At 41.6% G+C, this 25,137-nt stretch overlaps 2 protein-coding genes and 1 non-coding gene across 11 annotated transcripts in view; 1 reads left to right on the plus strand and 2 right to left on the minus strand.

Moving 5' to 3' along the window:
* Positions 1-781: 781 nt before the first annotated feature.
* On the minus strand, positions 782-19,175 carry LOC121093364 (mitochondrial import inner membrane translocase subunit Tim23). Of its 2 annotated transcripts, XM_040605412.1 has the most exons (8): positions 19,023-19,175; positions 18,459-18,517; positions 15,341-15,434; positions 15,025-15,109; positions 12,705-12,763; positions 10,037-10,147; positions 4,045-4,136; positions 782-1,432 (listed from the first exon to the last, which is right to left on the minus strand). In XM_040605412.1, exons 1-8 carry the CDS (start codon positions 19,117-19,119, stop codon positions 1,415-1,417), a joined length of 615 nt encoding a protein of 204 aa, XP_040461346.1. In that variant the 5' UTR covers positions 19,120-19,175; the 3' UTR covers positions 782-1,414. The 2 variants fall into 2 exon arrangements, with proteins under 2 accessions (XP_040461346.1, XP_040461345.1); XM_040605411.1 differs by lacking the exon at positions 4,045-4,136 and having other exon boundaries at positions 19,023-19,171.
* LOC121094346 lies at positions 13,309-13,511 on the minus strand. Its single transcript, XR_005829816.1, has one exon. It is a non-coding gene; the product is annotated as a small nucleolar RNA SNORA74 (small nucleolar RNA).
* The window catches only part of PARG (poly(ADP-ribose) glycohydrolase), a 71,216-nt gene continuing 65,228 nt past the window's right edge, over positions 19,150-25,137 (plus strand). For 5 of the 8 annotated variants that reach the window (XR_005829557.1, XM_040605395.1, XM_040605398.1 and 2 more), the window contains exons 1-2: positions 19,247-19,744; positions 22,771-22,837. Coding sequence is in view for 6 of the 8 variants with exons in the window: in XM_040605395.1 (XP_040461329.1) it covers positions 19,525-19,744; positions 22,771-22,837 (287 nt within the window). In the remaining 2 variants the exon portion in view is untranslated. The other 3 variants (XM_040605400.1, XM_040605401.1, XM_040605402.1) reach the window with 2 other exon arrangements.

The following is a 25,137-nucleotide window of genomic DNA, read 5'->3' on the forward strand; positions in this document are numbered from 1 at the left end:
AAGGTAAGTACTACTATCTTCTCTCTAATATTTTGTTTTGTTGGGTGCAGTGTAGTTATCAAGAGCTGTTTCAATAGGAAGAACTCTAAGTAAACTTGTTTTGTATTAAGTTGCTTACTGAGCAGTAAGTTTCTTGGTTTTCCCTTGCTCTGCCTTCATGATATCTCAGACCTATTTAATTGTTTAAGAACTGAAGGAATGAGCTCTTGTACAATAACTCTTAATTTCTGAACTAATTCACGACTTGCTCTTTAATTTATCTGCAAGCAATGTTTGGTATGTGGTTTAATTTTAATGCTGGAGGTGTGGCTTCATCACATCTTCATTCCTCTAATAACCTACAAATGTTACTTGGGGGCAGGGGGAGAAGCTTGGCACTAATTAAAAGCTAGTGACAATATAAAATAAATGCAAAATAAAAATTGCAATAGGCAATGGAACTACTTGGTTTCCAACTGCTGGCTAAACAAGATCTGAGATGCTGGAGCACCTCCATTTTGATAACTTACCAATGACTGTTCTGCAACAGCACTTGACCCAGAAACAACCAGTTCCTTATTTATTGGAGCAAGCAAGGGACTGGAGTCAAGCCCTTGTATGCCTCTCCATAATCTCACATCAGGAGACAGTCGGCCTGTGAATTTGCTTCCCCTTGCCCACTGACTCCCCCAGGATTTTATCACACCGGTCTCTCAAAACAAAACTGTAAATGAGTCACTGGATACAGCACACTTTTGTCTTATCAGTACCAGGAACGGCAAAGTATAGGAACAGCATTGCATCAGTACCACCCTTTTTATTAATGACGATGTCCCTTTTTACAGCTTACCCTGCGCTGTCAGAGCAGCAAGCCTTGCCCTGTGCCAGCTGCTACTTAACGCACTGGCTGGCCGGGCGATGCACGCTGAAAGACCGCAGTGAATAGTTCTATGGACACAGACTTTATTACACAGCGCTAGCATTGTAGCTCACGCAACCGAACAAACCTGGCAGCGCAGCAGGTACAGCTATGGGACTTGAGCATGCCTCGTAGCTCTGGCCCAGGGCTAGCTGGTGAGCGTGTCAGGGAGACTCTATCTTGGTGGCCACTCTGCTCACTTGCAGGTCCAACAAATATTGCTGCCTCTCCAGCGACTGGCTGGCAGAAAGGAAAGGGCCAGTCCAGCTATGCGGTGTCAAAAGGTTCCTTCCAGTATAGCTTCCTTCGGTTTCACACTAATTGTAAATAAAATAGGAAGGGGCACCAGACAGATCTCGCAACTGATTTGATTGGTGACTACGCAAGCGTGTCCTCTGCCCAGCGCTGGCTGCCCTGCTCAGAGGGACTGCCGGGTTAGGGAGCCCTTCATGTGCTCCCAGTTGTTATAGAGAGCGTAGAGGCCAGTAAGCGTCAGACCTGCAATGCCACCTCGTGCTATCCCACGCACTCCACCTGAAAAAGAAAAACAAATTGAAACCCATTAAAGTTACACTTCAGGAAATGGTCAGCTTAATGAAACGCAGCTACTTTTTTTTTTTTTATATAACTTTGCAGAAAGGGTACCTCTGCTAATTCTACCCTCCCCTCAAACCTCTTGCCAGGCTCAAGAAAGATCCTTCCTGATGCCGACGTTAATTCTGCTGGTATGGCTTCCTCTCAGACTGTGTTAGCCCTACTGCCCCAGTGAACCACAGAACACTCAAAGCAAAGATGGCTTCTCCCAGGCCCTATTTTATTCCATCTGTCCTCAACACAGGTGTTTACAGATAGATATGTTCTCTTTCTGCTTTAAGAACTCATCCACTTAGGATTTCAGATGAGGAATAGTAATAATGTTTGTCAGTTATAGTAACTAGGTTTGGGGCAGAAAGGACAGGAGGGGAACTAGCGAACACAACAGCAGCTGATGTGGATGCGGCCGCGGGCTGCAGAGATTCATGAGGGCCACAACTCTGAACTTATCGCTGCTTTTTAAAATTTTAAAGTCTTTTGGGAAAAAAGAAAAAAAGTAGATGAGAGGGATCAACTGGCAAGAATTTGCTAGGGCATACACTGAAAAACTTTATTCTTACTATTACTAATGTTCAAAATCATCATCCTGCAATGGCAAAACCTGAGTCATGCAGGTGATTAAAAATTATTTTTAAATTCCTACTGCTCACTGAAGGCTTGAAGCTTCTGGAAGCTGTGAAAGTAAAAATACTGGGCAAGTTTGGCTGCTACTGGCAGCCAGCACCTGGCTGGAGCTGGGAGTCAGATGGCATTGCAAGGCCATTCCATCCATGTGAGGGTTGTGCTGCACCGGGGCAGAACTGCTGCTTTTCCTGAATGGCAAAACGTTTCTACTCCTCAGCAGTAGAAAATGCCTTCGTAAAGCTTCCAGAAAGTGCTATAAATGCACAGGAATACCTAAGATCTTGTATGACCCTCAACACTAGAAAGACCTCACTGAATTTGATTCTGCAGTGTTCATCAATCCCAGCCGAATCAAGTTGGATAATGTGCACAGTATATAGAACAAGGCCAGCTTCTGCTCTACCGCTAGATAAACCTGCCTGCTTTACTGGTAAAACTGACAGTGGAATTCAGGTTCCTCAAACCTGAAACCAAATGAATCTCAGTAATCAGTGGCTGTTTTTTGTTTTGTGGGGTTTTGGTTGTTTGGTTTTTTTTTTTTTTTTCTCCATTATGGATCAAGAAGCTGTCTCAGAGAACTGCATTTAGGCTTGTAGCGGGGCAACAAGCTGCTGGCGTCAGCCAGACTAAGACTGCATTACCTGTGCTGCAAGACTTAAGTAAGATTTTGTTGGAGCTGTTAAACCTACTCACACTGCCCAGGCATGTAATGAAACCAAGAAGCTGCAGTACTGATAGCAGAAGTTGGACTTGGTACTAGAGGTCATGTCTAGCCATAGTTTCTAGAAATTTCATTGCCAGACCAGCTGCGACTATCTGAGAGTTTTTTGGGATATACACTTAACCGAATTCACTGCCCTAACTGTTGAGAATTCAACAGCTATAAGGAAAGCCATACTGTTTATGCACCTACGTGCCTAAATCAGGATCTAGGAACACAAATGTAGACTTAGTTTTGATAATTCATCCTGAACTTGTTGCACAAAAGGCTTTTCACATGAAGGGGTTGCAGCTGGGTAAACAGAACTAACCATGTGCAAGCAGCTTCTGGCAAAAGGCCGCAGGTGAAATTTAAAGGACACTTTGTTCAAAACAAGTATTTGAGATAATCTGGAAATGTACTAACTTCTCATTACTTTTGGGGAAAAATTAATAAAACATTAGACAGCCTGATTTTTCTGCTGTTTATATTAGGAAGCAATTGCTCACAGAAGAAACCTCCAAAGAGGGCTCCTTACCATTACAGTGTACAGGAAAATGCACAAGATGCAGAACATCCTCATGTACACTGTACAGAGCTATGACTATTCCTGCAGACGCTTCCCTCAGCCCCCAGGTTCAATTCCTCTACTTTTCCCTTAAAATCCTATCCTTCCTATGGAAGAAAGCTAGGTTGAAGGCTGATGAAGATTCCAGATTCTGTGAAGTCGGGATTGTATAAGAAAGGTACTTTCTTTAATTTGGGTAGCTGAGCCACCTTCTAGCATCCATGCAGACTTAAGACACAGTGCTGCTAAAACATACTGCTCCTAACACAGAATGTTGTTAATATTTTCACATGCTGAGGTCAGCCAGGTGAGGATGGCAGCTCTGAATCCACTTACGAGGGTCTCAAGCAGTCTGCATTTCTTGTAGAAAACTTAGGGACTTTGCTGAAGATGCTTCAGCGGAAATCTGTTTCGTGAACAGGAAGAACTAAACTTGTGCAGTTGGTATAGGTGCGTTTACCGAGTGAGAAAAAATCCAAGAAGAAAGCATGCAGGAAATGTTTCTGACCAGGTTTCCTATGCTTCTGCTACAAAATTTTATTAGTTATTTGTTTTGTAGCAATTATACCTGGCTTCTGAACTATCCACAGTAATTATTAAAGAAGAGAAAGAAAAAACTTTCCTTTCCCTAACTGGTTAGAATCGCATTTGAGTAAATACCTCCAGGTCTGTGGCAGACTTCAAACAGTAAGGCACTGGAGAATGCAGCCCAGTTGCTGGGCAGGAAATGTTAAGCCCTCTGAGAAGATTACCTTGTTAGAAGGAGAAAAAAAAATTCTCCACTCCCGTCCCAGCTGTGTTTGCATGATACAACACGTTCCCACCCCTCCTCTGCAATCACTCCCTGCAAGCTTCCGATACCAAGTCTGCCTTGAAAAACCCTGCTAGAAACACGGTTGTTTCTAAGCCTCTAATCTTGCGTGTCTGAGTAAGATAAAAGTTCCAGCTGACAAACATTTCTGAAAGCAGGTATTTTGAGATCAGGCAACTTGCACAATACTTGAGAACTGCTATGGGTTTCCAAAGATACATCTGATGCTCTCTTAAATGAGAATTTAGTTCTCTGCCTTTCTTTAGCTGCTGTACCCTTTCACCAGAGTATTGTCCCTCTTCTATACATTTAAAACAGGTTTCAGAGTACACTATGCAATGACACACAGCGTTCTAACAGAACAGCTTTGCATTTCTTCATGGTATGATCCACTCCTAACACTGAATTTTAACTCATAGTAGGTAAAGCCATTATCTATGTTGCATAACACGAGGGAAAAATCTTCTGTTTAGGACTTTACTGCCTCTGTTTTCAAAATGTGTTACTCAACTATCCTGGGACAGTTTGTGGGATGTTTAAAGCAAGAATCCAACAACAAGCACTAGAAATACCTTAACTGAAAACCCAGACCCGCATATTTATGCCAAAGAAGTGTTAATAGTTGTGTTTACTTTTCTGTCTTCCAATCTTTCTCTCCCAGATATTCAGAATGCAAAGAGTTTCTCTTCATTTAGGGCTTCCATGAACAAAAGTAATTTAAAATGGTTTAAAGGGCTTGACTTTTCAAATGTACAAGGCAAATTCAGTTTTGCTCCAAGGTCAAGCACAGTGGTAGCTAACCAGAGCCACTGAACCATCAGCCAGACATTCCTTTGAACATCTGTGGGTGGTCCCATGTCAGTAGAAAACTTGAAGAGTTTCCTCCTGCTGCTCCACTAGGGTCATTTTATGAAACCTTTGAAGTGTGGGCAAAGTCTGTGGGTACAGAAATTATTGCGGAAACCGGCAAACTTCTTTTTGGAAACAAGATACATTCCAGAAAAGCATGTTCTGCTCTCAGACTGCTGCAGCTAAGACAGCATTGTGGTTAAAATACAGAAACACAAAGCTTGAAATAGGGAACGTCTCCTGTAGTTACTGTGGAGTGAAGGATAAATTGGAAAAACAGTAAAAATTTACTATTTAATTTACAAACTTGTAAGTATTGAAGTTGTTGAAATTACTTTGAAAACATTATTAAAATTCCCTGTCTTCTCACTGAGTGAAAGCAGCAGTACCTAGCTGACAGGAGACTACTTAAGCTACTGTAAAAGGCAGCAAGAACCCTGCAACACTGAGAACTCAGTTCACCGTTTCTGCTTAGCAGAGCCGGGCAGAAGGCAGTGCTGCTCTCGGTGGCCACGTGTACTTTTAGACATCAGCCCCCAAGTAACAAAGAAAGCTTCTGCAAGCTACTACCTGTAGTGCCTGCTTGTACTTTGCTCTTATTTCTTCCTTATTTCAGACCCGAAACAAAATCCTTTCACTAAATGTCATTAGAGTAAGTCCTATAGACTTGTTAAGTTAAAAGCAGGTTTTAACACAGGTTCTTTATTTCTAAAGCACCAGACAGCCCTGAACTTTGAAGTTCAGAAGCAAATCCTTCACTTTTCTCCAAATAATGCAGAAAAATAAGATATCCTTGGGCCATAGCTGCAGCAATCTGCAAAAAGCCCCTCGTTCCTGCCCCGCCCCAACAGAAACAAGGAGAAAAGCTCTGCCTGGCCCAAAGAAAAACACAGATTAAGCCCAAAGGGAAGAGGCTTTTATAGCTGAAGAAGCAGTTAGCTAACACAACTGCCCTGAACTTCTACCCACTGAATGTCACAAAACTGATCTCTAGCTCTGGCCAGACTTTACTGCTAGCAATAAAACATTTAGCTCCTCTTTAATTAATTCATAATGTATTGATTTTTCAGGGTTGTTTTCTGAGGGCTTAAAACACAACTACTCCTTTCAGCTACCACTTGCATGCAATTCCCTTCTTTTCAGATGCACACCATTTTATACCAGATAACGTAACGTCTATTGTGCAAAAGGCATGAGATGCTCTATCTAGTATTGTGTTCCTACTGCACAGAAGTACAGTAAACAAAATAATTCAGTTTGTTCAAAAGCATTATTTTTGCTCCTGTTTTCCTTAACCTCAAGAGGGGGAAAAAATTATCTAAGAAAAAGAACATCTACAACCTGTGTAACCCTCAGATAAGAGGTAAAGGTTATTTAACTTTTTTGCTTACTGAAGTCTCTGTCAGGAATTTCAATGAGAAATCAATGGCTGTCACACTGGGTGCCAGTCCAAAGTCCTACCCAGCTCAGTATCTTTTTCCCTGAGTGATCAGTCCTGCATGCCTGAGGAGAATTGTAAGATCCTCTGCCAGCTGTACCTTTGTGGAGTGATGACTGGAACCACATGCATTTTCACAGTGGAACGGGATAATAGTGACATAGTGCACAGTGACAATCATATTTTTGATTTTTGCTACTTTCAGAGACTAACACAGTTACGACAAAACAACGACATTTGATTTAGAAAAGAGGTTGAAAACACAAGAGGGCTAAATATCTGTTTTAAGCTATGTTGGTATTTGTGCTTTGCAACATTTATCAGAAAAAGAATTGCATAACAGATCTTCATTTCTGTCTTTGCTTGAAACTGAAGAATAAATAATATTTATTAAATGGAAAAGCCATCCTTGTGCACTTAGGTTATCACTCCCTTTCAGCAAAACTCAGAGGACTGACCAAGTTGCAACGTTTCTACTACATACACCACCAGCAAAGGAACACATAGGGGTTTCTTTTGCCTGTCACTCAACTTCTACCTAAAACACTCAGTTAAAGTTGTGAGCTCAAAAGCCAGCTTCCATGAAGCTGCAAGTCTAGTGTAACAAGTTAATAACTGTACTTGCATTGCTACATTTAGGATAAAATCTAGTAAGTAATCTTGGTGTTAAGATTCCATTTCAAATAAGTCTGAAAGCTAGAGGTCACTCTGGTCGAAGGGATGACCTAATATGCTGTTTCAAAACTCCTCAAATCAGTTTTACTTTGAAACTCAATTCAACATCCGTTAATTTAAGCCATATAGTATGCTGAGGCCGATTCCAGCTAACATTTGGTTTATAATGGTGAGTTAATAGCATCTGACTTGCTCCAAGGAGGACCCTCAGGGACTTCACTGCTTCAGTCACTTGCAATGGGGAACTTTCAGTGACTTTACACCACTTCCAGTGAACACAGACAGGCTGAACTTCCACAGTCCTCCCCTGCAGACTTTTTAATGCTCTTTCATATTCTCATAGACAAGCTGTGTTGTTCTAGCCTTGCACAAAACTGCTCACAATCTAACAGCTTGAGAACATGCATATTCTGGAAAGCCTCTTTCTTTTGCTTGACTGCTGGCATTCTGGTAATGATTAACACTTCTACAAGGACAAATTGTGAAAACTGGGACCAGTTCAGGGCAACAAATCTCAGCCTTCAAAGTGTCTTCCCACTATTTTTTTTCCTGTCCACATATTCCCCTCAGCAAAGGCTTAATTATTTGTTTCAGAAATTCAATCTAGGTTATGTAGTGTATGTACGCAAGAGTGTTTTTCAGGTCAGCAGGGTTGCTGATAGGGTTCTTCCATCAGGGCTATGTTTAAAAGTGGACCAGAAAGTTGTAATAAAAAAACTGCCATATTTTATAGTTTCTCCTTAAATATGTTCCTGATCTCTTTACAATAACAGGAGTGATGGTACCGGGAAATCTGAGTGTTTGAACAGCACTGCCTCCAACTCTATAGCCACCCTTTGTAGGTTACAGAACAGCCTTGATTTGAAATGGCATGTTTGTGGGAGTTTCTTGTTGACACTAAAATATGAGGATATATAACAGAAATGTCCCTGAAAGCTTTCAATTTTTCCTTTTTTAATGCCAACACAACATGGCATTCTGTGTAACGCTGGAAATTATTACAATCTTGATATATGTCACAGATATGAACTAATCATTTGCATATGGTTTAAATATTCATGTTTTTTTAAGGTAAATATATATTGATGCTGGGTAAAGGTGTAAAGGAGGGAAGCTTTACCATACAGAATTAGGAAGGGCATTCTGGCATAACATGACAGGAGAGGAAGCATGGGAGAAGCAACAAGAGGGACAGAGCATGAAAAAGGAAAATAAGATTTGGAATTAAGTTCTTCAGACAGATGTAAATACTATCTTTTTCACTTCCAGAACTAATCCTTGACCTTTTAGGTCTACTGTGCTACTCTGATTTCATGCATATGGTGAAAAATTTATTTATTTTGAGTTTCTGTGCACTACAGTTCATATGCATGACACACTTGAAATCCAATATTGTAACAGATACAGACTTATTGACTACATTTACCTTTATCAGCCCCACTAATAGCTCAGCAGATTTTATGTTACAAAACAAAAATCCCCCTGTGCTCTGCTAAGAAAAAATTTTGTAGTGTTAGGTTGACTGTGCATGTGACTGTAGTTGTTGCACTGTGCCAAAAAAAGATTACACATCAGGCCAACCCTATGCTTCTGAAAGGTAAGGCGGAAGCTTCTGCTGGAGTGTAAGATGGTAGTTCTTAATGACTTCCTACAGAAAATGATAAGACATCTATACGGCTACTCTATCCAGCTGTTGTTGGTAATCTGTCGTATCACTCATGAAATCCCAAGTAAATAATTGATTACAAAAGATTACTAACCTTGCACTTAACCTTGCATAAACACGTTGTATTTATGAAGGCTGCTAAAGCCAATTATTTTTGGTTTCAATTAGTCTAGGGCAACAGGAAAATAAGACTTCTTAAACTGTTTTGCTGGCCTTCAGGAACATTTCTAAGACATGAAGCTCAGTTAGATATGTAAAAGTACATTCTCCTCAGAATTATCTCCTCAGTAAAATACAGGTGAATCACATAGCCAAACCTCCATCAAGGTACTTAAAAGTTTATAATTTTTTCCTGTGGTAATGTCAATCTGTGGTATCCAGCAGTCCTCTCAAAAAAAAAGATGATCCAGTTGTTGAGCTTGGAATATGTGTTAACAGGTGTTTTGCTGATGAAGCTCAGACCCACCCTCTCTTCTGCAAACAATTCGGTATGCATCAGCAAACTAACCTTAAATCCATGGTGTTCTCAAATAACATTGTTGGTTTTGACCACTATGCAAAGCCTAGAGTCCTACCACAAGACAAGTTTCACAAACGGCTAAGTAATAACTTTATAAATATATCAGTTTCTCTATGTGTATAGTTGTTTTGTGGCTCCAGATACTATCACATCAGTCACTTTTAAGTTTCATCTTGAAGCAGTCAAGCTGTGCTCTGTGTATTCCTCCCCTCCCCTGCCCGGCCCTCTTTCCCTTTGGAAAGGAGTTCCCATTTGCCTGCATCCACTCCTGGACTTGAGAAACTATCAGTTTTATTCCTGCTATACCTGAAAAACATGGCTAAGAATGAGCCGAGTATGTTTTTCACACAGCTGCACTATAAGTCTCAGTAAACATTTGAGTGTTTATTCAGTATAGATGTGTAACAGACATAATTTGGCTCTCATTGATTATTGTTAGTGCTGTGCAAGTTGGGAAGAATCCATTTAATTCAGCTGGAAATTTTTTTTTGGAGTGCAAGTTTTCTTTAAGTAGTCTTAGCTGTGTGAAAAACAGTGTTCGGCTTAGTGCACACTGAACTAATAAGTCTTAGTTCCTACTGTACCATTTTTACACTGCCAATTTTCACAACAGGACAGTATTTAGTAAAAGTAATGAGAATTTTTAGGATAAAGCACAAGAAAAGGAAAACTAGAAACACGTTGCTACTCTACCAGTGCTTTTGTATAGCATTCCTGTCAAGGTTCCAGCAGCTATGGTGTTCAGATCATCTTCTGCACCTCGTGTTTTTTCAATTATGACTCCAAATGCACTGTAAAGTAGAGCTGAGAAAGAAAAATGTTGGTTAAAACTCCCATTCTCTGAGACAAAGGGCTCAGAATCCAGGCCTGGTGTAACTAGACTACACTTCTGAAGCAGAGATTTTCTGTTTGTTTAAAGGGAGGGTATTTCTCTGCAAAATCCTGTCTTTGGTGGTTTTTCTTCCCAGACCTATTTCTGTTTTACAGATAATTTTCCCTTCTCTAGCTATAGTTTGGTTATAAAGTAGCATGCTTCATGACATCTAGTACTGCCTCAAGTCATGATAAATACGTGACATAAAGCACTGACTGAAGTTTAAGCCTGTTTTGCTAGTTGAAATTTGTTTGAAATAACTTTTGAGGGTTTAACTGTACTGGCAGGCTTCATACTGTCTTCTGTGGGTGATGTGAAACTAAAGGCAACAACGCTTTCTAGGCAGCACAGAAAATTGTTGACCTCATGTGACCAAGATGAAATGCAAGTTAAGTGCTGCATTCAGGTGATGTTATCAAGGGCTGCAGTACAATGGGCTACATTTCCCTTGTAAAGGACTGTTAAATTGCTTGGGATTTGACAGCTGCTTCACCTCATAACTTTGTTCCCAAAGGGCCTTTTGCTTTTGGAGAACTTTGGGGACTCTCCTGGAAAGGAACAGAATGTGAAATGCACAGTCTTTTAGTATGGAGGTATGTATAATGTATGCATTTTGATGAAGGGAGAAGGCATGCCCCATCCTTTATACCTCATGATATATTTCAAGCTGACAAAGAACGGTAGAATATGTCATCATTTTAAAGTGACAAAGACACAATGCCAATTTAATTCATCCCTTGTCCTCCAAGAAATTCAAATCTTTGCTAAAAAAAAGCAGGTAAATTCTTCATGAACAACCATATTAATGTGGATCAGTTGAACAGTAGCATCTTTCTCCTTTCAGCATAGGCAATGGTATTTTACCTTGGCTTAGTAGCATGTAGTATTAACAATGAGGGGAATGAAAAGCTGAGTTAAACAACATTTTTAAAAATAGTTTAACACATATGTTACTACCTTTGTTCAGGAACAGAATGACAAAATTTATCAGTAATGCCAAAAGGAATCTTTTTTCTTATCAGTAATGCCAAAAGAAATGCTGCACAAGTGAAAGAAGATGCAAAAAAACTTCAGCTCCTTGAAAGGAACTTGTCTGGTAGCTAGGAAAAGGCAAAGATATACCAAATCCCAAAATACTAAATTCAACTTAACTCTGTGACTTGGTAGGCCATCTTTTGTAAGAAATATAACAATTTGTTACTGGAATGCACAAACATTTTCTTGAGTAATTTCTTCAAACACAGCTGGAAAAACCTGTTAATGTGTCACTTAACCTGGAACCTTGAACTCCACTGTGCCTGCATCTCAGTTTTCAGACACGCTTTCATTACATTTGGAATAAAAAATAAGAAAAAACAAAAATACATCCCACCATAAAACTCACTAGGCATATGCAACTCTTATGAGAAGTGCTGTTCCTACTGTAGTTCAGAATCCCATCTCTAACCATGGCCTCTATATTGTGGCTCAAAAGCTGGTGTCTCAGTTAAATGGCAGACTAACCTACTCCTTAGAAATAAGACTCAAACCAAATGTAGTAAATGCAACTTAACCTATCCTTTGATGTGTTTTTCAAGATTCAAATATAAGTAGATTGGGTTGCAACATGATGTAATCTCTATTGTAAATATCGCTGATTTCTCTTTTATTACCACTCTGTGGGGCAACGAGTTACATCATTAATCTTCAGAATAATTTCATCAGTTTTTGATTTTTCCTTTCAGAGTAATGGAGCACCCTTCGGTCTTTTAAGACCTGGGGGGAAGCCAAAGAGCCTGTATGCTCTAGGGCATTAGTTATTCCACTGAATTCTATGAGGTCATGTGAAGAGTGGTTTTTCTGAGGGAACTGATGTGATTTTTATTTGCCAACCCAGCCTCAGTTCACAGAAGTTTCCTTCTCATACATTAGGCTTTGATAATTTTTTCTCTTTTTTTCTAACCTGTATTAATTATAAGCAACGTTTAGATTTCAAGTGGGTGGCATCATATCTAGCTAAGCTGCCATCATAAAAGGATAAATCTTTATAGTCGCTATTTCTTCTATAGATAAACATTTTGTTGACTCTTTAACAGGAAACAGGCATCTGGCAGTTGCTCACATGACCACTGAGTGTTGTCTTAGGTTATTAAAGTTACTGCAGATATATTAATTTTATTTTTTGCCTTAAGTTGTGAATTCACTGCCATGTATTAACAAGTAAGCGTTATCTATAACTTCAGTTATGCCTGTTATTCTGCAACTAGAGTTCTTGTTTGTAATATACTAAAAATATTGGGTTTTAATTAGAGGCGTTTGACTACTTAGGCTTCAGATTCCATTTTAGCCTTTAATTTCCTTTTCAATGTCTACTGAAATGTCCTCATGATCCAAAGAAAAAAACTCGCAGATTTTTCTGATGGATTTCATAATGAAAATTTAAGAATACTCTTTCCCATCAGTTACATCTTTAAACTGTTTTCCCTACAATACAACAACTTCACTTACCCAGAGATCCCAGAGTGTTGGCCCATAATGCTCCTTGCCTTGTCACCATATTTAGAATTCTATAAAGGAATTAAAATAATATGTTTACACTACACATCTCATTAATAACACTGGAATAATGAACCAAAAGCCCTTCAAAAGAAAACAGGAAGAGCACACAGCTTGGTAATACATAATCTCCTCTATCACAGATACTACAAACAGTAACACAGGCAATACCGAGAGCAAGTATTTAGTCCCCTCAAGTCTTAGGAAAGGTTTTCTCTCTTTCCAGGTCAAACTTGGCCCTTATTAAGAATCCAATTTCTTCCCTTTGAATTACTTTCTAACCCCAGTTGATAAATGTTGCGTACGTGACGACTACACATAGCTACTGAGAATGACTGATACACTTATGCTGACTTAACTGGGTAAAAGACCTCCAAGGAAGCTTAAGTGCTCTTCTAGAAGGTGCAAGCAATACAGGGACCATGTGTCAGGGAGCATGGCGATGCCTGAACAAATGGCATGGGTATTAAAAGCCAGTCAGAAAGAGGCAATCTTTTGCACTTCCATTTGTCAAACTTAGCACCTAACAAAAGGTAAAGTACCCTGAGTATTGCTGTATGTATGCTTCCAGACTAGCACTAAAGAAGGAAAGCAAATCTTTAGTGCACTCTCAGGGAAGCACAATGCCACTTCTTTTTGGCATCAGCTGTCTCCAGAATGGTGACAACAGCAGCCAGAAGAAATGACTGATCTTTATCTTCCAGCAGTGTAACACTGTCACAAGCACAGTACTGCTCTGGACAGCTGACTACCACTGGAACTTAGTTTATCATTTAAAGCAATGAAAGCATCACAAGTTATGTTCCTTCTGATTTGAGTTCATTCTCCACTATTTTTCCTTTTTTTATAATTTTCATTAGGAGACACAGACCATTACTGAATATGGTTAGGTAATGAATTTAATAATGGAACACTGAAACAAGAATAAAAATTTAAGATGCCAGGGTATTGACAATCTCCCCCTAATTACACCCCCAACACCCATTTTGTTAACATTGCATCAGTTCTGAATGGATGAGAAAATTCATAATTTAATAACCATAACATACTGTGAAACATTTGATGACAGAATATTAACAGCAAAATTCAAATTAAAAAAAAAAATAATGTACGTGTTAAGGATAAATTTGAAGGAAACACTAGCTAGGCAAGTCTCGTCCCTGCATCTGATTAGGAAAACATGGAACTTAATACACTGTTGCAAGGTGATGACCTTCAACAGGCCTTTTTCCCTTGAAGGGCAAGGGCTACCAACAGCGTGCGGCCTGGCTGCCACCTACTGGGCTTGAACCAGCTGCGCTTGTGCTTAACAGCGTGTTTTTGTCTGACTTGGCTCATTCTGAGTATGTAAAATACAATCCTGTTCATCTAGAACATTATAGAAGAGTCATAATTATGGTGGGTGATATATTGGTTCTAACTCTAAAGATGATAAAGAAGGGGATGAAGAATACAGAAAAAGAATGTAAAAAGGAGGTGAGCCTGGACAAATGCGCTAGGAAATACTAAAATTCCTCCTCTAAAATTCCCTTTTTCCAAAGTACTGTGGGAGTGAAAACTGTTTCCCCCAGTTATTCCATTCCTCTAGTTTCCTATGTCTCCTTCAGAGACACTAAGTTTTCTTACAGTTACGTCTAAGCTACCAGTACTTCTAGAAGGAGAAACATACTGCTGGAAAAAATGCCTCTCTATTTCTACTGTGTTCTTTCAAATGATCAGCTAAGGTGAAAACAGTGAATGCCGTGGGTGTTCATGGACACCACAATCCAGAACAACTTCCACCATGCAACACTTGCTCAGCAGCATGCACCAATGTCATGCCTAATGCAAATCCACACGGGCCTTGCTCCTGAATTGTCATTTCTTCCTGTTTGAAGTTTGGGAAAGGAGAGAGACCTCACTCTCAAGTAAGTGACAAACAGCTCAAAGCAAAATTGTGGTTTTTTTCTGGGAATATGTCATCATATAAAACCATCATTTTGAGTTTGAAGACGATTACTCGTAAATATCAAAGTAGTGATCTATTCTCAAATATTTAAGGTAAGTCAGAGGACATAGCACTTGTCACTAAATGAAAAGCAAAAAGCTTGAACCGAACATCATTGTAACTAAAAACATTTCGTGACTTGATGAAGACAAACACTCTCATTTTTCCCCATTAAAGACAAAAAAATACATTTATTTTTGCAGCATATTTAGATCTAACCTTGTAGAAGCTGGAAGAAACAACTCTGTCACTGAAGTGTACTGTTTTTTGAGATTAAACACTTACTGTACATTTCTAGGTTTTGACCACGCCATATTTTGTGTCTCCTTCAAGCCAAGTCGCAAACCATTCAGTGCACCAAATGCTGCCCCTAGTTAGCATAATGTCAGTTATTAGTTTTTAAGAAGAAAAAGGAACAAAAAGAACAATACTAGAAGCAAATACTGAGAAGAGACTTCAGTGTATAGACTGAAGTCAAACAGCTGTTTATGTAAGGCTATATTACAGAAGACAGAACTTAACAATCTTTGTCAGTTACTGTAGTACACAGGTGTTACCTGGACAGTTGGGAAAAATGACAAAACTAACCAATGAGACCTACCTGTCATGCAACATCCTCCAATGGTAAAAAAGGCCAACTCAAATCTGCCTCGAGTTTTGTTGGCTCCTGTGGGCAAAATAAACTCATCTGTATCCTGGGGGGAAACAAAACAAAAAAAATGCTTTTGTATTTTCCAAGCATACCAGCTTCAAAATGTAGGCCATATTACATTTCTTTTTTCTTTAATCCATACAATGAACTAAAGAAACAGGTACAACCAGTGTTTCTGGAAAACTGTTGTCTATGCAAGCATAGAGATGGAATATGCTATGTGTATGCTTTAACAAGAATGAAAAAAGACCTAAAAAAGATAGTGAGCTTTTTTTTTCCACCTAGCTGTAATCCCCTAGATTACATCAAGCAGCCAAGGAATTCATACTGTGTGGGATGTTGTTTGGGCTTTTTTAAAATTACTATTTGCATAATTATTTATTATATCCTTGCAGCAGACAACACAAGATTCATTCCCCTCTAAAAACATTCCTGTTGTCTGATTACGCAGCACCGAGCAACCTATACTGATGCAGAAATGCATTAAGGTTTCCCACTACTCTGACCTTGAAGAAAAACTGCCCTTGTACTGAAAGCTGTATTTTATTGCACTAAGTGACCTATTTTAAAGACATGAAAAAAGGAAGGAATAGAATAAGTGATGATTAGGCATGAAATATGGGATTGGTAGTTTTTTTACATGTCCACCTTTCTCCCACAGGCCTATGTTCTCATAAATCAGATTGGTCTAAAAAGCTAGAGAAATGGGCTGATAACAAGCATATGTGTAGAGAGGTGGTGGTCCAAAGCACTTTTGGTATATGAGACACTGACAAGACGTACACGTGTCAATAAGGTGCTAAAGCAGTAAGATCTCTTTTTCTATGCTTCTGTGCTTTCCAGTTATGGTATTATTCACCCCCTATTTAACCAATTTGTATGACTGCAACAACCGCAGGCTCAAGTAATTGCACTCTTAGTCCACACTTGGCACTAAATGTGGATGGCAATACAGAAAATAACCCCAGCTTCTAAAACTCTGAATACTTCAGCAATAAGCTGAACCTATAATATGGTTTCTATCTTTCCTGTTCACTAGGTATCTCGAGAAACTGAGCGCGTACACGACTTAGCAGTTCCCAACAATTTTCACTATTGTCCAAAAGGTCAGGATGAAGCTGTCATTGTCTGTAAGTAACCTCTATGTTTCTATAAACACCTAGGAGGGCTATCCTTTAGGTTTCTGACAAAAGGCTGGCATGCTATTTTATAATGCATACCTGTTGAAGGTAACAAAAGCATTGCAGAAAACACATTTTGTGCCTGCATTACTGGACTAACAACAAAAAAAAAAAAGTGGGTTTTAAACTCATGAGTACCATTGTACCACTCGTTATTATGGGAAGGCCAGGACCAAAATGTAAGATTCTCAACAATCAGGCTGACTTTCCCTCTGCATTCTGAAAGCCAGTGGATGGTCTTTAAATACAGGAGACCCTCATCATTCCACGCACACCTTCACAGACAAACCAATTTTAAAGGCTAATAATTTAAGTTTTTGTATTCTAAAATACTAGCTATGTCTTTTTCCTTGGGTTTTTAGAATCACAGAATAGTTCAGGTTTTAAGGGACCTGTGGAGACTGTTTAGTGCAACTCCCCTGCTCAAAGCAGGGCCAGCTACCGCTGGCTGCTCAGGGCCGTAGCTGGGGTTTGTGCTGCTTCAGGGATGGAGACCCCACAGCTTGTGTCTCCAACTTGTTCCAAGTAAAGTTTTATTCTCACATTTAATGTGAGATTTATTTCAATGTACTCGCTAGTGCTGAACATAAAGAGAAGTGTTACAACACAAACTGTAACCTCTAGGGTTCCATCACCAAGGAACTGTTTCAGAAGTTATTCATGACAGTAGCACTTTCTCTTCAAGCAAGCCTTTTTTTTTTTCTATAAAAAATCTTTTAGCATACACATATTGTTCCAACAAAATTCTGTTATACCTTTTTTGACACCAGTATGTTTCCAGATATACTGTACTAACCAAACAAGACAGCTTTAGAGAGGGTATTTTCAGAAGAGGTCTAAATAATCATTTAAGTGGTTTTTTTGACCACTCAACAGGAGGCCACCTAATCACACTAGGGAATCTACTTCAACCAGAGGCATATGCGTTGTAATCTTGACTACAACAGCTTCTAGAGAGAGAGGAATATAAAAAACAGCCCCCAGAACGGCATTCAGAGTTTTCCACTTAAAAAAAGCTGTGACCCAGCATACCGTGAAACAATAGGCACACAGATTAGCAGACATTCCACAACCGTTTACCTTCAGTGCTCCTACAAAACTTAATGTTCTCAGATAATCCAAGTCATAAATATATATATAAAATATTAACTAAATAAAATCATTAAAACATGCATCCTTATTGGATTAACTACACCTTTTCAGCTGTAGTTAATATTGTTGAGAAAGGAAAACATTCTAGGATTTTATTTTCCTTATGGGGGCCTACTGGCCATTAGCTGATGGTAACTAATGTTCAGCTGTGTAAGTATGATAGTTAATTATTCTGTAGAATAAACCAGAAAGCTCTACTTCATGATGGTCTCCCTTCAGCTGGGAAATGACGTAAGGTAAGTGCTGTGAAGTCAGCACATCCGATGACAAAGCCTGTATCAGGTCCGGGGTTTGGTTAAACACTTCTGTAAACTGAGGAAACTCATCACAGTATAAAAAACTGATCCACTTAAGAGTGGAGAGTTTCTGGCTGCTCCTACTGGTTGAAGGAGCTCAGTGGAGGGCGTGACAAATGGCAGAACTTGTGTAAGAGCGCCTGGGGCTGTATGCCTGAGTAGGGAGACAGACATCCCCTCTTCAATGGAGAGACACTTATATTGATGCAACGGTCTTACTTATCCTAAATATTTAAACTGATTTTCTTCTCTTAGATGCCATGGTGCTGCAAGCTTTTATTAGGAACAATACTGAAAAAAATCGTTCCTTTCACCTGCTCAACAGTTCAAGACTTCAATGCACACTGCAGAGCACTGCGGGGTTTTTGACGCCTTCACGCACGACTGTACAAACAACGGAATCGAGTCCAACAAAATAAAAAGAAGCTGCCTTCTTACCTGGACTAGATACCTGGGATCCAAGTTTAAATACGGGGACAAAGGGCTCATTCCAGTTACTGAAAGGAAAAAAACCCAGAACACGTGACCACCACTTCCCCCAGTGACAATTTCCCACCCAGTGAATTAAAAGGGGGCTGACCTCGTGCGCTGAAGCTTAAGTTGCACAACTGAGTAAAATACGGCCCCGGCCGACAACCCCCCGCTTTCAGGGGGGACTACGGGAGCGGCACGAGTGGGACGGACACGCCGCCCCCGTCACCAGCGCCCGTCGCGCCACGCTGCCCGCCAGGGCCCGGCTGCGGCGGGCCCCGTGTGTCACCCTGCTCCCGGCGGCCCCGGCAGGCGGGGGAAGCGCTGCGCTCGGCTTCCCGCGGGCTCGGCGGCCGGCAGAGCCGCAGCCCGGGACGCGCCGTGCCGATCTCCCGGCGGCGCCGCGCCCCGGGCCAGCAGGCCCGCCCGGCCCTGCCCGCTGACGGAAAGCGGACACAGCCCCCCCCACCCCGGCCCCGCCACCCGGGCCGAGGGCGGCCCCACCGGCCGCCCCTGCGCGCCGGTACTCACGTGGCACCCCGGCCAGGTCGGCGTGCGAGTAGCCCACCCCGCCGGCGCCGAACAGGCCGCCGAGGCCCGTGCCCTTGGAGTTGCCGCCGCCCTCCATGGCGCCACCGGGCCCCGCCGCCCGCCGCAGCAGCGACCTCCGCGCCGCCGCCGTAAAGCGCGCCGCGCTGCTTTCCGGCCCGCGCCGCCGCTGCCGGCGGGGGAGGAGCGCGGTCGCCATGGTGAGAGGGGGTGAGGCGGGCGGGGAGCCATTTTGCTGCGAGCGGCGGTGGTCCCCAGCTCCCCTCGCTAGACGCGGCTCGGCTCCGGCCCCGCCGCTCCTTCCGCGCCTCCCGCCGAGGGCGCGGCTGGCGGAAAGCGCCCGGCGCCGCGGGCCGGAGGATGCGGAGGGGCAGAGCCGCCGCCGCCGCATCGTCGCGCCGTCCCCGGGGGGCGGCAGCCGCCTGGCCCCGGCGGCCGCTGGCGGGCCCGCGCGGCTGAGGCGGGCTGGGCGGGCCCGCTGAGGATGAGTGCGGGCTGCGGGCGGGACCCCCCTCGGAAGAGAGCCCGGCCGAGCACCGCCAGCGCCGGCGGCAGCTCCCAGGGAGAGCGGCCGCTGCTCGGTCCCCGCCAGGAGGGGCCTGGGGGCGGCAGCTCCGGCGGCGGCAGCCCCACCATCGCCGTGGGGAACAAAGGTTTGTACCGGCCGGGGCTGCACCCTCCCCGGGCCGAGGGGAAGCGGCCAGGTGAGCGCCGGGGCTGGGCGCGGAGGGGGCCTCGGCGGGGGTCCCCCAACTCCCTTTCCTCTCGGCGGCTGCGGGGTGCCGGGGGGGCGGCTGCGCCCGCACGGCCTGGGCAGTGCGGAACTCGCCCAGGCCGGCCCGGAGCGCTGCTCCATCGCCTGGGGCTGGGCGGGAGGCGGCGGCCGGGCCGGGGGCCGCGCCGAGGTGCGGGGTCCCCCCTGCTGCTTGCGGGCCTTCCGGCCCCTGTTCGCGTGATGCGCTGGAGGGAGGGCAGCGGGACGTGGCGGGAGGCCGCCTGTGCGGCTGCACGTAGCCTCCCCGGAGCTGGCCTTCAGTGCCGGGGCTTTCGTCGTCTCTAGCTGAGCTTCGCGCAGCCAGCGTGCCCCGGGCACCCGCCCCCGGCGGCGTGGGGCAGTGCGCTTTGCTTCCCAGTGGAGAGGGGTCTGGGTGCCGGATCGCTTTGGGCCAGGTTCTGCACAAACTTTCCGGCAGCGGTGCAGCCGTGCCAGTGAGGCGTGAGCCGCTAAAGGTAGCACGTTGCGTGTGAGGGGGCAAAGCCTTGCGAGAGAAATGACGTTCGGCGGGGTGCTGTGCCAGGCTGTCGCGGCCGTGAGAGCTAAGGGTGGTGACAGTCCGCATGGGCGTGTGGCTGCAGGCCTGGCGTGCTGCTGGCCGTGGGGGCTGCGCCTCCTGCCCTGGAACAAAGCTGTGTATAAAAAGTTCCCACAAGCCTCTTTGGGTGACTTTATTTGGAGCTAATGCTGTCAAAATCAAATTTTAATGCACGATAAAGTACCTGTTTCAGGAATAGGAAGGAGCGCAGGGACGAAAAGAAACCTGAACAGATTTGCTGTGGTCCTCGGTTGATGAGTTAAACCTCAGTAACCAGTAACTTAGAGGCAACTTCGAGTAGGCAATAGTTCGAAGTTATATACATATGCACTCCTACAGAGTGATAAATAAGAATGTTCTACAAATTCAGTTGTTTTCCTCAGTGGTAGATTCTGAAGAATGGTTTCTTTGTGGGAATTTGTCTGGGGAATCTTAAGCAGAAATTTAGAGATCAACTTTAAAAGAAATCACACCAAAGTTTGCTTTTATTGTTTATGCTGTATGTAAGCATATATTGTCTTTTTGTTGTTGCTTATGTTTTTACCACCTTTTCTGTAGCAAAAAGAGATGTTAGTAGTATTAAAATTATGCGTACTGTGTTGGTTATAGGGCTTAAAGGGCTTAGTCAGATGTTAAAATTCAGACCAAAACCATTTAATTCTGTGCTGCTGCTGCTATAATTTCTATTTATTGTGCTAGAGAATTAGTATTCCTGCCTCAGTGCAAATTTATACCTCAAGAAGTAGTCGGCTGCCTTTTGAAGAGGTTTATTTGTCCGATGTTTTAACATGTCTCTTCAAGTTATTTTCTGTTTCTGCCCCTTTTCCTGTAGGCAGTGGGTTAACACTTTAAATAAAGTGAAATTTGGTGAACAGAATGACTAATAGACTTCAGTTTTAGTGAATCTTTAGAAATAACAATCTTCTAGTTAATAAAATCCTTCAGATATTTTTGTCTGAGTGGGGTGAAGCTATGTGTTTTTTGAAAAAAATCGAATGGCTGAGTATGGCACAGGTATCCTTGTGCTTGCGCTCCACATACAGCTTTGGCGTTACTCCCCAGTGACCTAGTCACGTGATGGCAGTTTTGCACTATTGTTTCAGAAGAAACTAAAAGGATTTAAATATTTTCTGGAGATTATTTTTGTGTTCTACAAACTGTACTTTTGATGACGATACTTAATAACCAGCTGTGGAAGTCTTCAAGGTCTGGAGTGTTAGGGAAAGCATTTATGAAACAATGTCTCTTTAAGTTTTCTACGGCCTAAGCTACCTATGCTACAAGCTACACAACCTCCATCTGCAGTAAAGTGCTGAGTCTTTATGTAGTGACTATTAATTGGAATAGCCAGATCTGCTGTACTGGTTTTTAAGTTCTGCAAAACTACTCTTGCCGTAGGGGAACTACAAATTTTACATACCTGGTTGAAAGCAGTGGGTAAATGCCTTGCATAGTTAGTAGTGGCAGGTAGATAACTTCTCTTGACAAAAGGAAAGAAAAGGAACTGAAAAACTGAAAGCAGTTGCTAGATTTTCAGAATTACCTTTAAATAACAACAACAAAACTAAACTAAAAAAAAAATTCCTAAGATTACTTTCCAGTTGTGAAATAACTGCTTTGAGTTTTTTCTCCTTATTCCCTGCCACTCCCCCAAGTCTCTACATAATTAGTTCATGTGCTGCTGGTTTTGGAAGCTTGTCTGAACATCATCACAGAGATAAGAGTGTTAATAGTAAATTTCCAGAAGTCCTTCACACTTTGTTGCTGTTAGGGGAGTAAGCGTTGACAGGCTTTACAAACGGTTTACAGATGGAGGGGAGAAGACAAAATCCTTTTCTCAGCACTTGTCACTTCTAATGTGTACAATCTTTATATTAAGCCTCATGTTTCACAGTATGTTGCATATAAGTAAGTTTCTCAGTTGGGTCTTCTAAGATGCCTAGTTGGTAGTTTTTTGTTTGGTTGGGTTTTTTAAAGCTATTTCATGTTGTCTCTTCATTCCAAACCAACAGAAGTCTTCCAGGGCTCGCTGTGGTGGTAATTAAAGGTGATAATCAGAGCTGGAAAGTTGAAGTTGTCTTTTTTTTTTTTTTTTTTTTTTTTCCCCCTCTGGAGATTGACTGTATGTTTTTAACCATATTAAAAAAAAGTTGGCTACAAAACCCCAACCAACACACCCTCCAAGTCTGGCTTTTATAAAAACTATTACAGAAGCTACAGTTGCTGACTGCTAAAAATTAAATATTGCATCACATGTAGTTTTAATAGTATTAGTGGAAGCTCCTTGTAGTAGAGATAATGAGGACTTAGTTGAGGTGTTTTTATCTTCGTCCAGAACAAGTTACTTTATTCATATGAAATCATGTTGCAGCTCTATCATGTTTCATGTAATAATATAGTGAAATGTGTTTTTTCAGTTTGTAAACAACGGACAATTACCACTTGGTTGGAGAATAAAGGACCCAAGACAACTGAGTCCAAAAGGTAAAATGTACAGCATACCTATTGAAAAGTTGTGTTCTTTGAGTGGGCCTGTGGGGAACTCAAAACTGTGGGTTGCCAGCACAGCTAGCTACTGAAAAAAGGCAACCCCGTTTCTGCTGTTTTCCTTACCATGACACATCCTTTTGAGTGTAACTGCCTGACGGTTTCATTACAGAAAGCTAACTAGTCCCTCACCCCTCCCCTCTAAGTCCCCAAACACAAACTTTTCTGCTGACTTAGCTTCCTGAAGCACCTCATTCTTTAGGTGAATAAACACTGCTGCTCCTGCAAAGAAAAAGCAAGGGCAAGGCCAAGTGGGACTGCTGCTTCCAGTGGCAGTGAACTGCTAGGTCAAGTTAGCTGTAATATCAGGCTATGCCCTTAGTCAACAGCTCTGCTTTTATTTTTGTTTAAGATAGGGCAGTAACAGTTACAGATTTGGGCTGATGGTCCTGCATTCAACTTGCAGTTATGTTAATTTACAGACAAAGGTCTGTTTTGGTTTGTCTCATTGGACTGTGATTGTAGTATAAACATGTGCAACTTGATTTAGTTTGGACCGAAATTTACAGGTGCTCAAATGTAACTTCAGGTTATCTTGTGAAGGTTTTATAAAAGTTTTGCTGCTGAATGGAACCAGGTAAAGTTTGGTGTTTCCTGCTAACATAATCTGTCAGGAGCAATGTGTGCAAGGCAGTGTTAAAATTAAACACCTAAGAGTTTAACTGTCTGTTGCAGAGGAATTTCAGATATTATTTTCCTGTAATTCCACTTGCAAATCTGTTGGTTTATATTTCATTGATGTTTGTTAATAAATAGAAATGGAAATCCATAGCAATGCTAAAATAGGAAAACTTGGGATGATTAATACAGAACTACGTAGGACTCAATTACAGGGTCACAGGTTGCAGTAAAGCAAAGATATTAAGAGGATGCTTAAGGAGGGAGTAAATACTTTTTTTTTTTTTTTTGAAGTTTCCCTTTAGAGTATTGCTTTTGTGTGCTCTTCCCCAGCCTTGCTGACAGACTACAGCCTAGTCAGTTTTTAGCAGGTTAGTTGTGTAAGCATTTAATGTGATTTTCTATTGCAGTTGATAGGACAATCTGAATTTGAACAGTCTTTGTGTTAGATTTGATTTCTTATCTGAAGCTGACAACAGATGTTGTCAATACCTTTAAACAGTCATTTATTGAGATGGCAGCAGTAATGTTTTTTCATCAGAATTTTCAGTGCAGAAACAAATGTTTAGGTGGGAAGTTACATTATCATAATATAAAACCCTCTAAAATCCTTTTGTTTTCAAATAATTTTCCTATGCGTGAGGTTCCAAGCTGTCATCTGTTGCTCCAAGAAGCTTTTTTTTTTTTTCTTCTCTTTTTGTTCTGTAATGATAAAGGTGTGAATGGTGTTTCTTTACCCAGAGTGCTTTTTTAGAAGAGGATCTGTTACCATTCATGGAGAGAATTAATGTGTTCAAGAATCTATTAAGATATTCAGTTGCTGAATTTAGGATTATGTAGATGGGATACTGGGCAATAACCAGACATAAAGAGTTTAGCGTACTTAAGTTTGCATTGGTTGTATGTAATATGTATCAATAAATTCAGGCGGGGGTATTGTTTGGAGTGATATAATCACCAAGAGTAGTCAGTTGTTTTAATATTTATATGGTGTCTTAAGTATTTTTCTTTATCGATACACTGGTACAAAAATTAGTACATATGTGTGAAATTACTTCCTAGTGTCTTCTTGAAAAGTTTAATCTGCTCATACAAAACTTGCTTCGTTTCCCTGTGTAACCGTTAGGATGCATTTCTTTCTGTTCTTTGTGTAAGACAGCACAGGACAAGTTAGGTGATTTTTCTCTTTAACTTTTCTTACCAGTTCTAAATATATTTTACTCATGCTTTTGTATTTGTAATTTTTATTTTTTTTAAAGTCATGGACTGTTTATAAAAGTAAGGAAGTAATAGGATGTTTTTGAAATTGTGGACTGCTGTGTCCTGGTCTTCTAAAAGATGAATTTGTAGCTCTGAGGGAATGGCTACAAAACCATTGCTTTCCTTTTTCACTGTATTTAACTGATTAAAAATGAAAGTTAAGGAGGACTTCATCATAACTTTGAACTTTTTTTATCTGGAGAAAATTAGCTAAACAGCTTAATACTGTTTAGATTTGAAAATAAGATAATGAATAACTTGTATAGATTTCTAAGATAAGCAACTGATTCATCATCCTTTGGATCCTTTAAATGGAAATAGGTTGTCATGGAGATACAGTCCCTGGTGCAGTAAAACTT

The sequence above is a fragment of the Falco naumanni genome, chromosome 9 (genome assembly GCF_017639655.2).
Source record: "Falco naumanni isolate bFalNau1 chromosome 9, bFalNau1.pat, whole genome shotgun sequence".
Classification (NCBI taxonomy): Eukaryota; Metazoa; Chordata; class Aves; order Falconiformes; family Falconidae; genus Falco; species Falco naumanni.

Bases quoted from the DNA above. Each gene is read 5' to 3' on its own strand.
- LOC121093364 (XM_040605411.1), bottom strand. From the start codon at position 19,119: ATGGAGGGCGGCGGCAACTCCAAGGGCACGGGCCTCGGCGGCCTGTTC. The intron at 15,435-18,458 runs GTAAGAAGGCAG...GTTTCCCCCCAG, and splicing joins ATCCCAGGTATCTAGTCCAG to GATACAGATGAGTTTATTTT. The intron at 1,433-10,036 runs GTAGAGTAGCAA...TTTCTTTTTCAG, and splicing joins AATGCTATACAAAAGCACTG to GTGGAGTGCGTGGGATAGCA.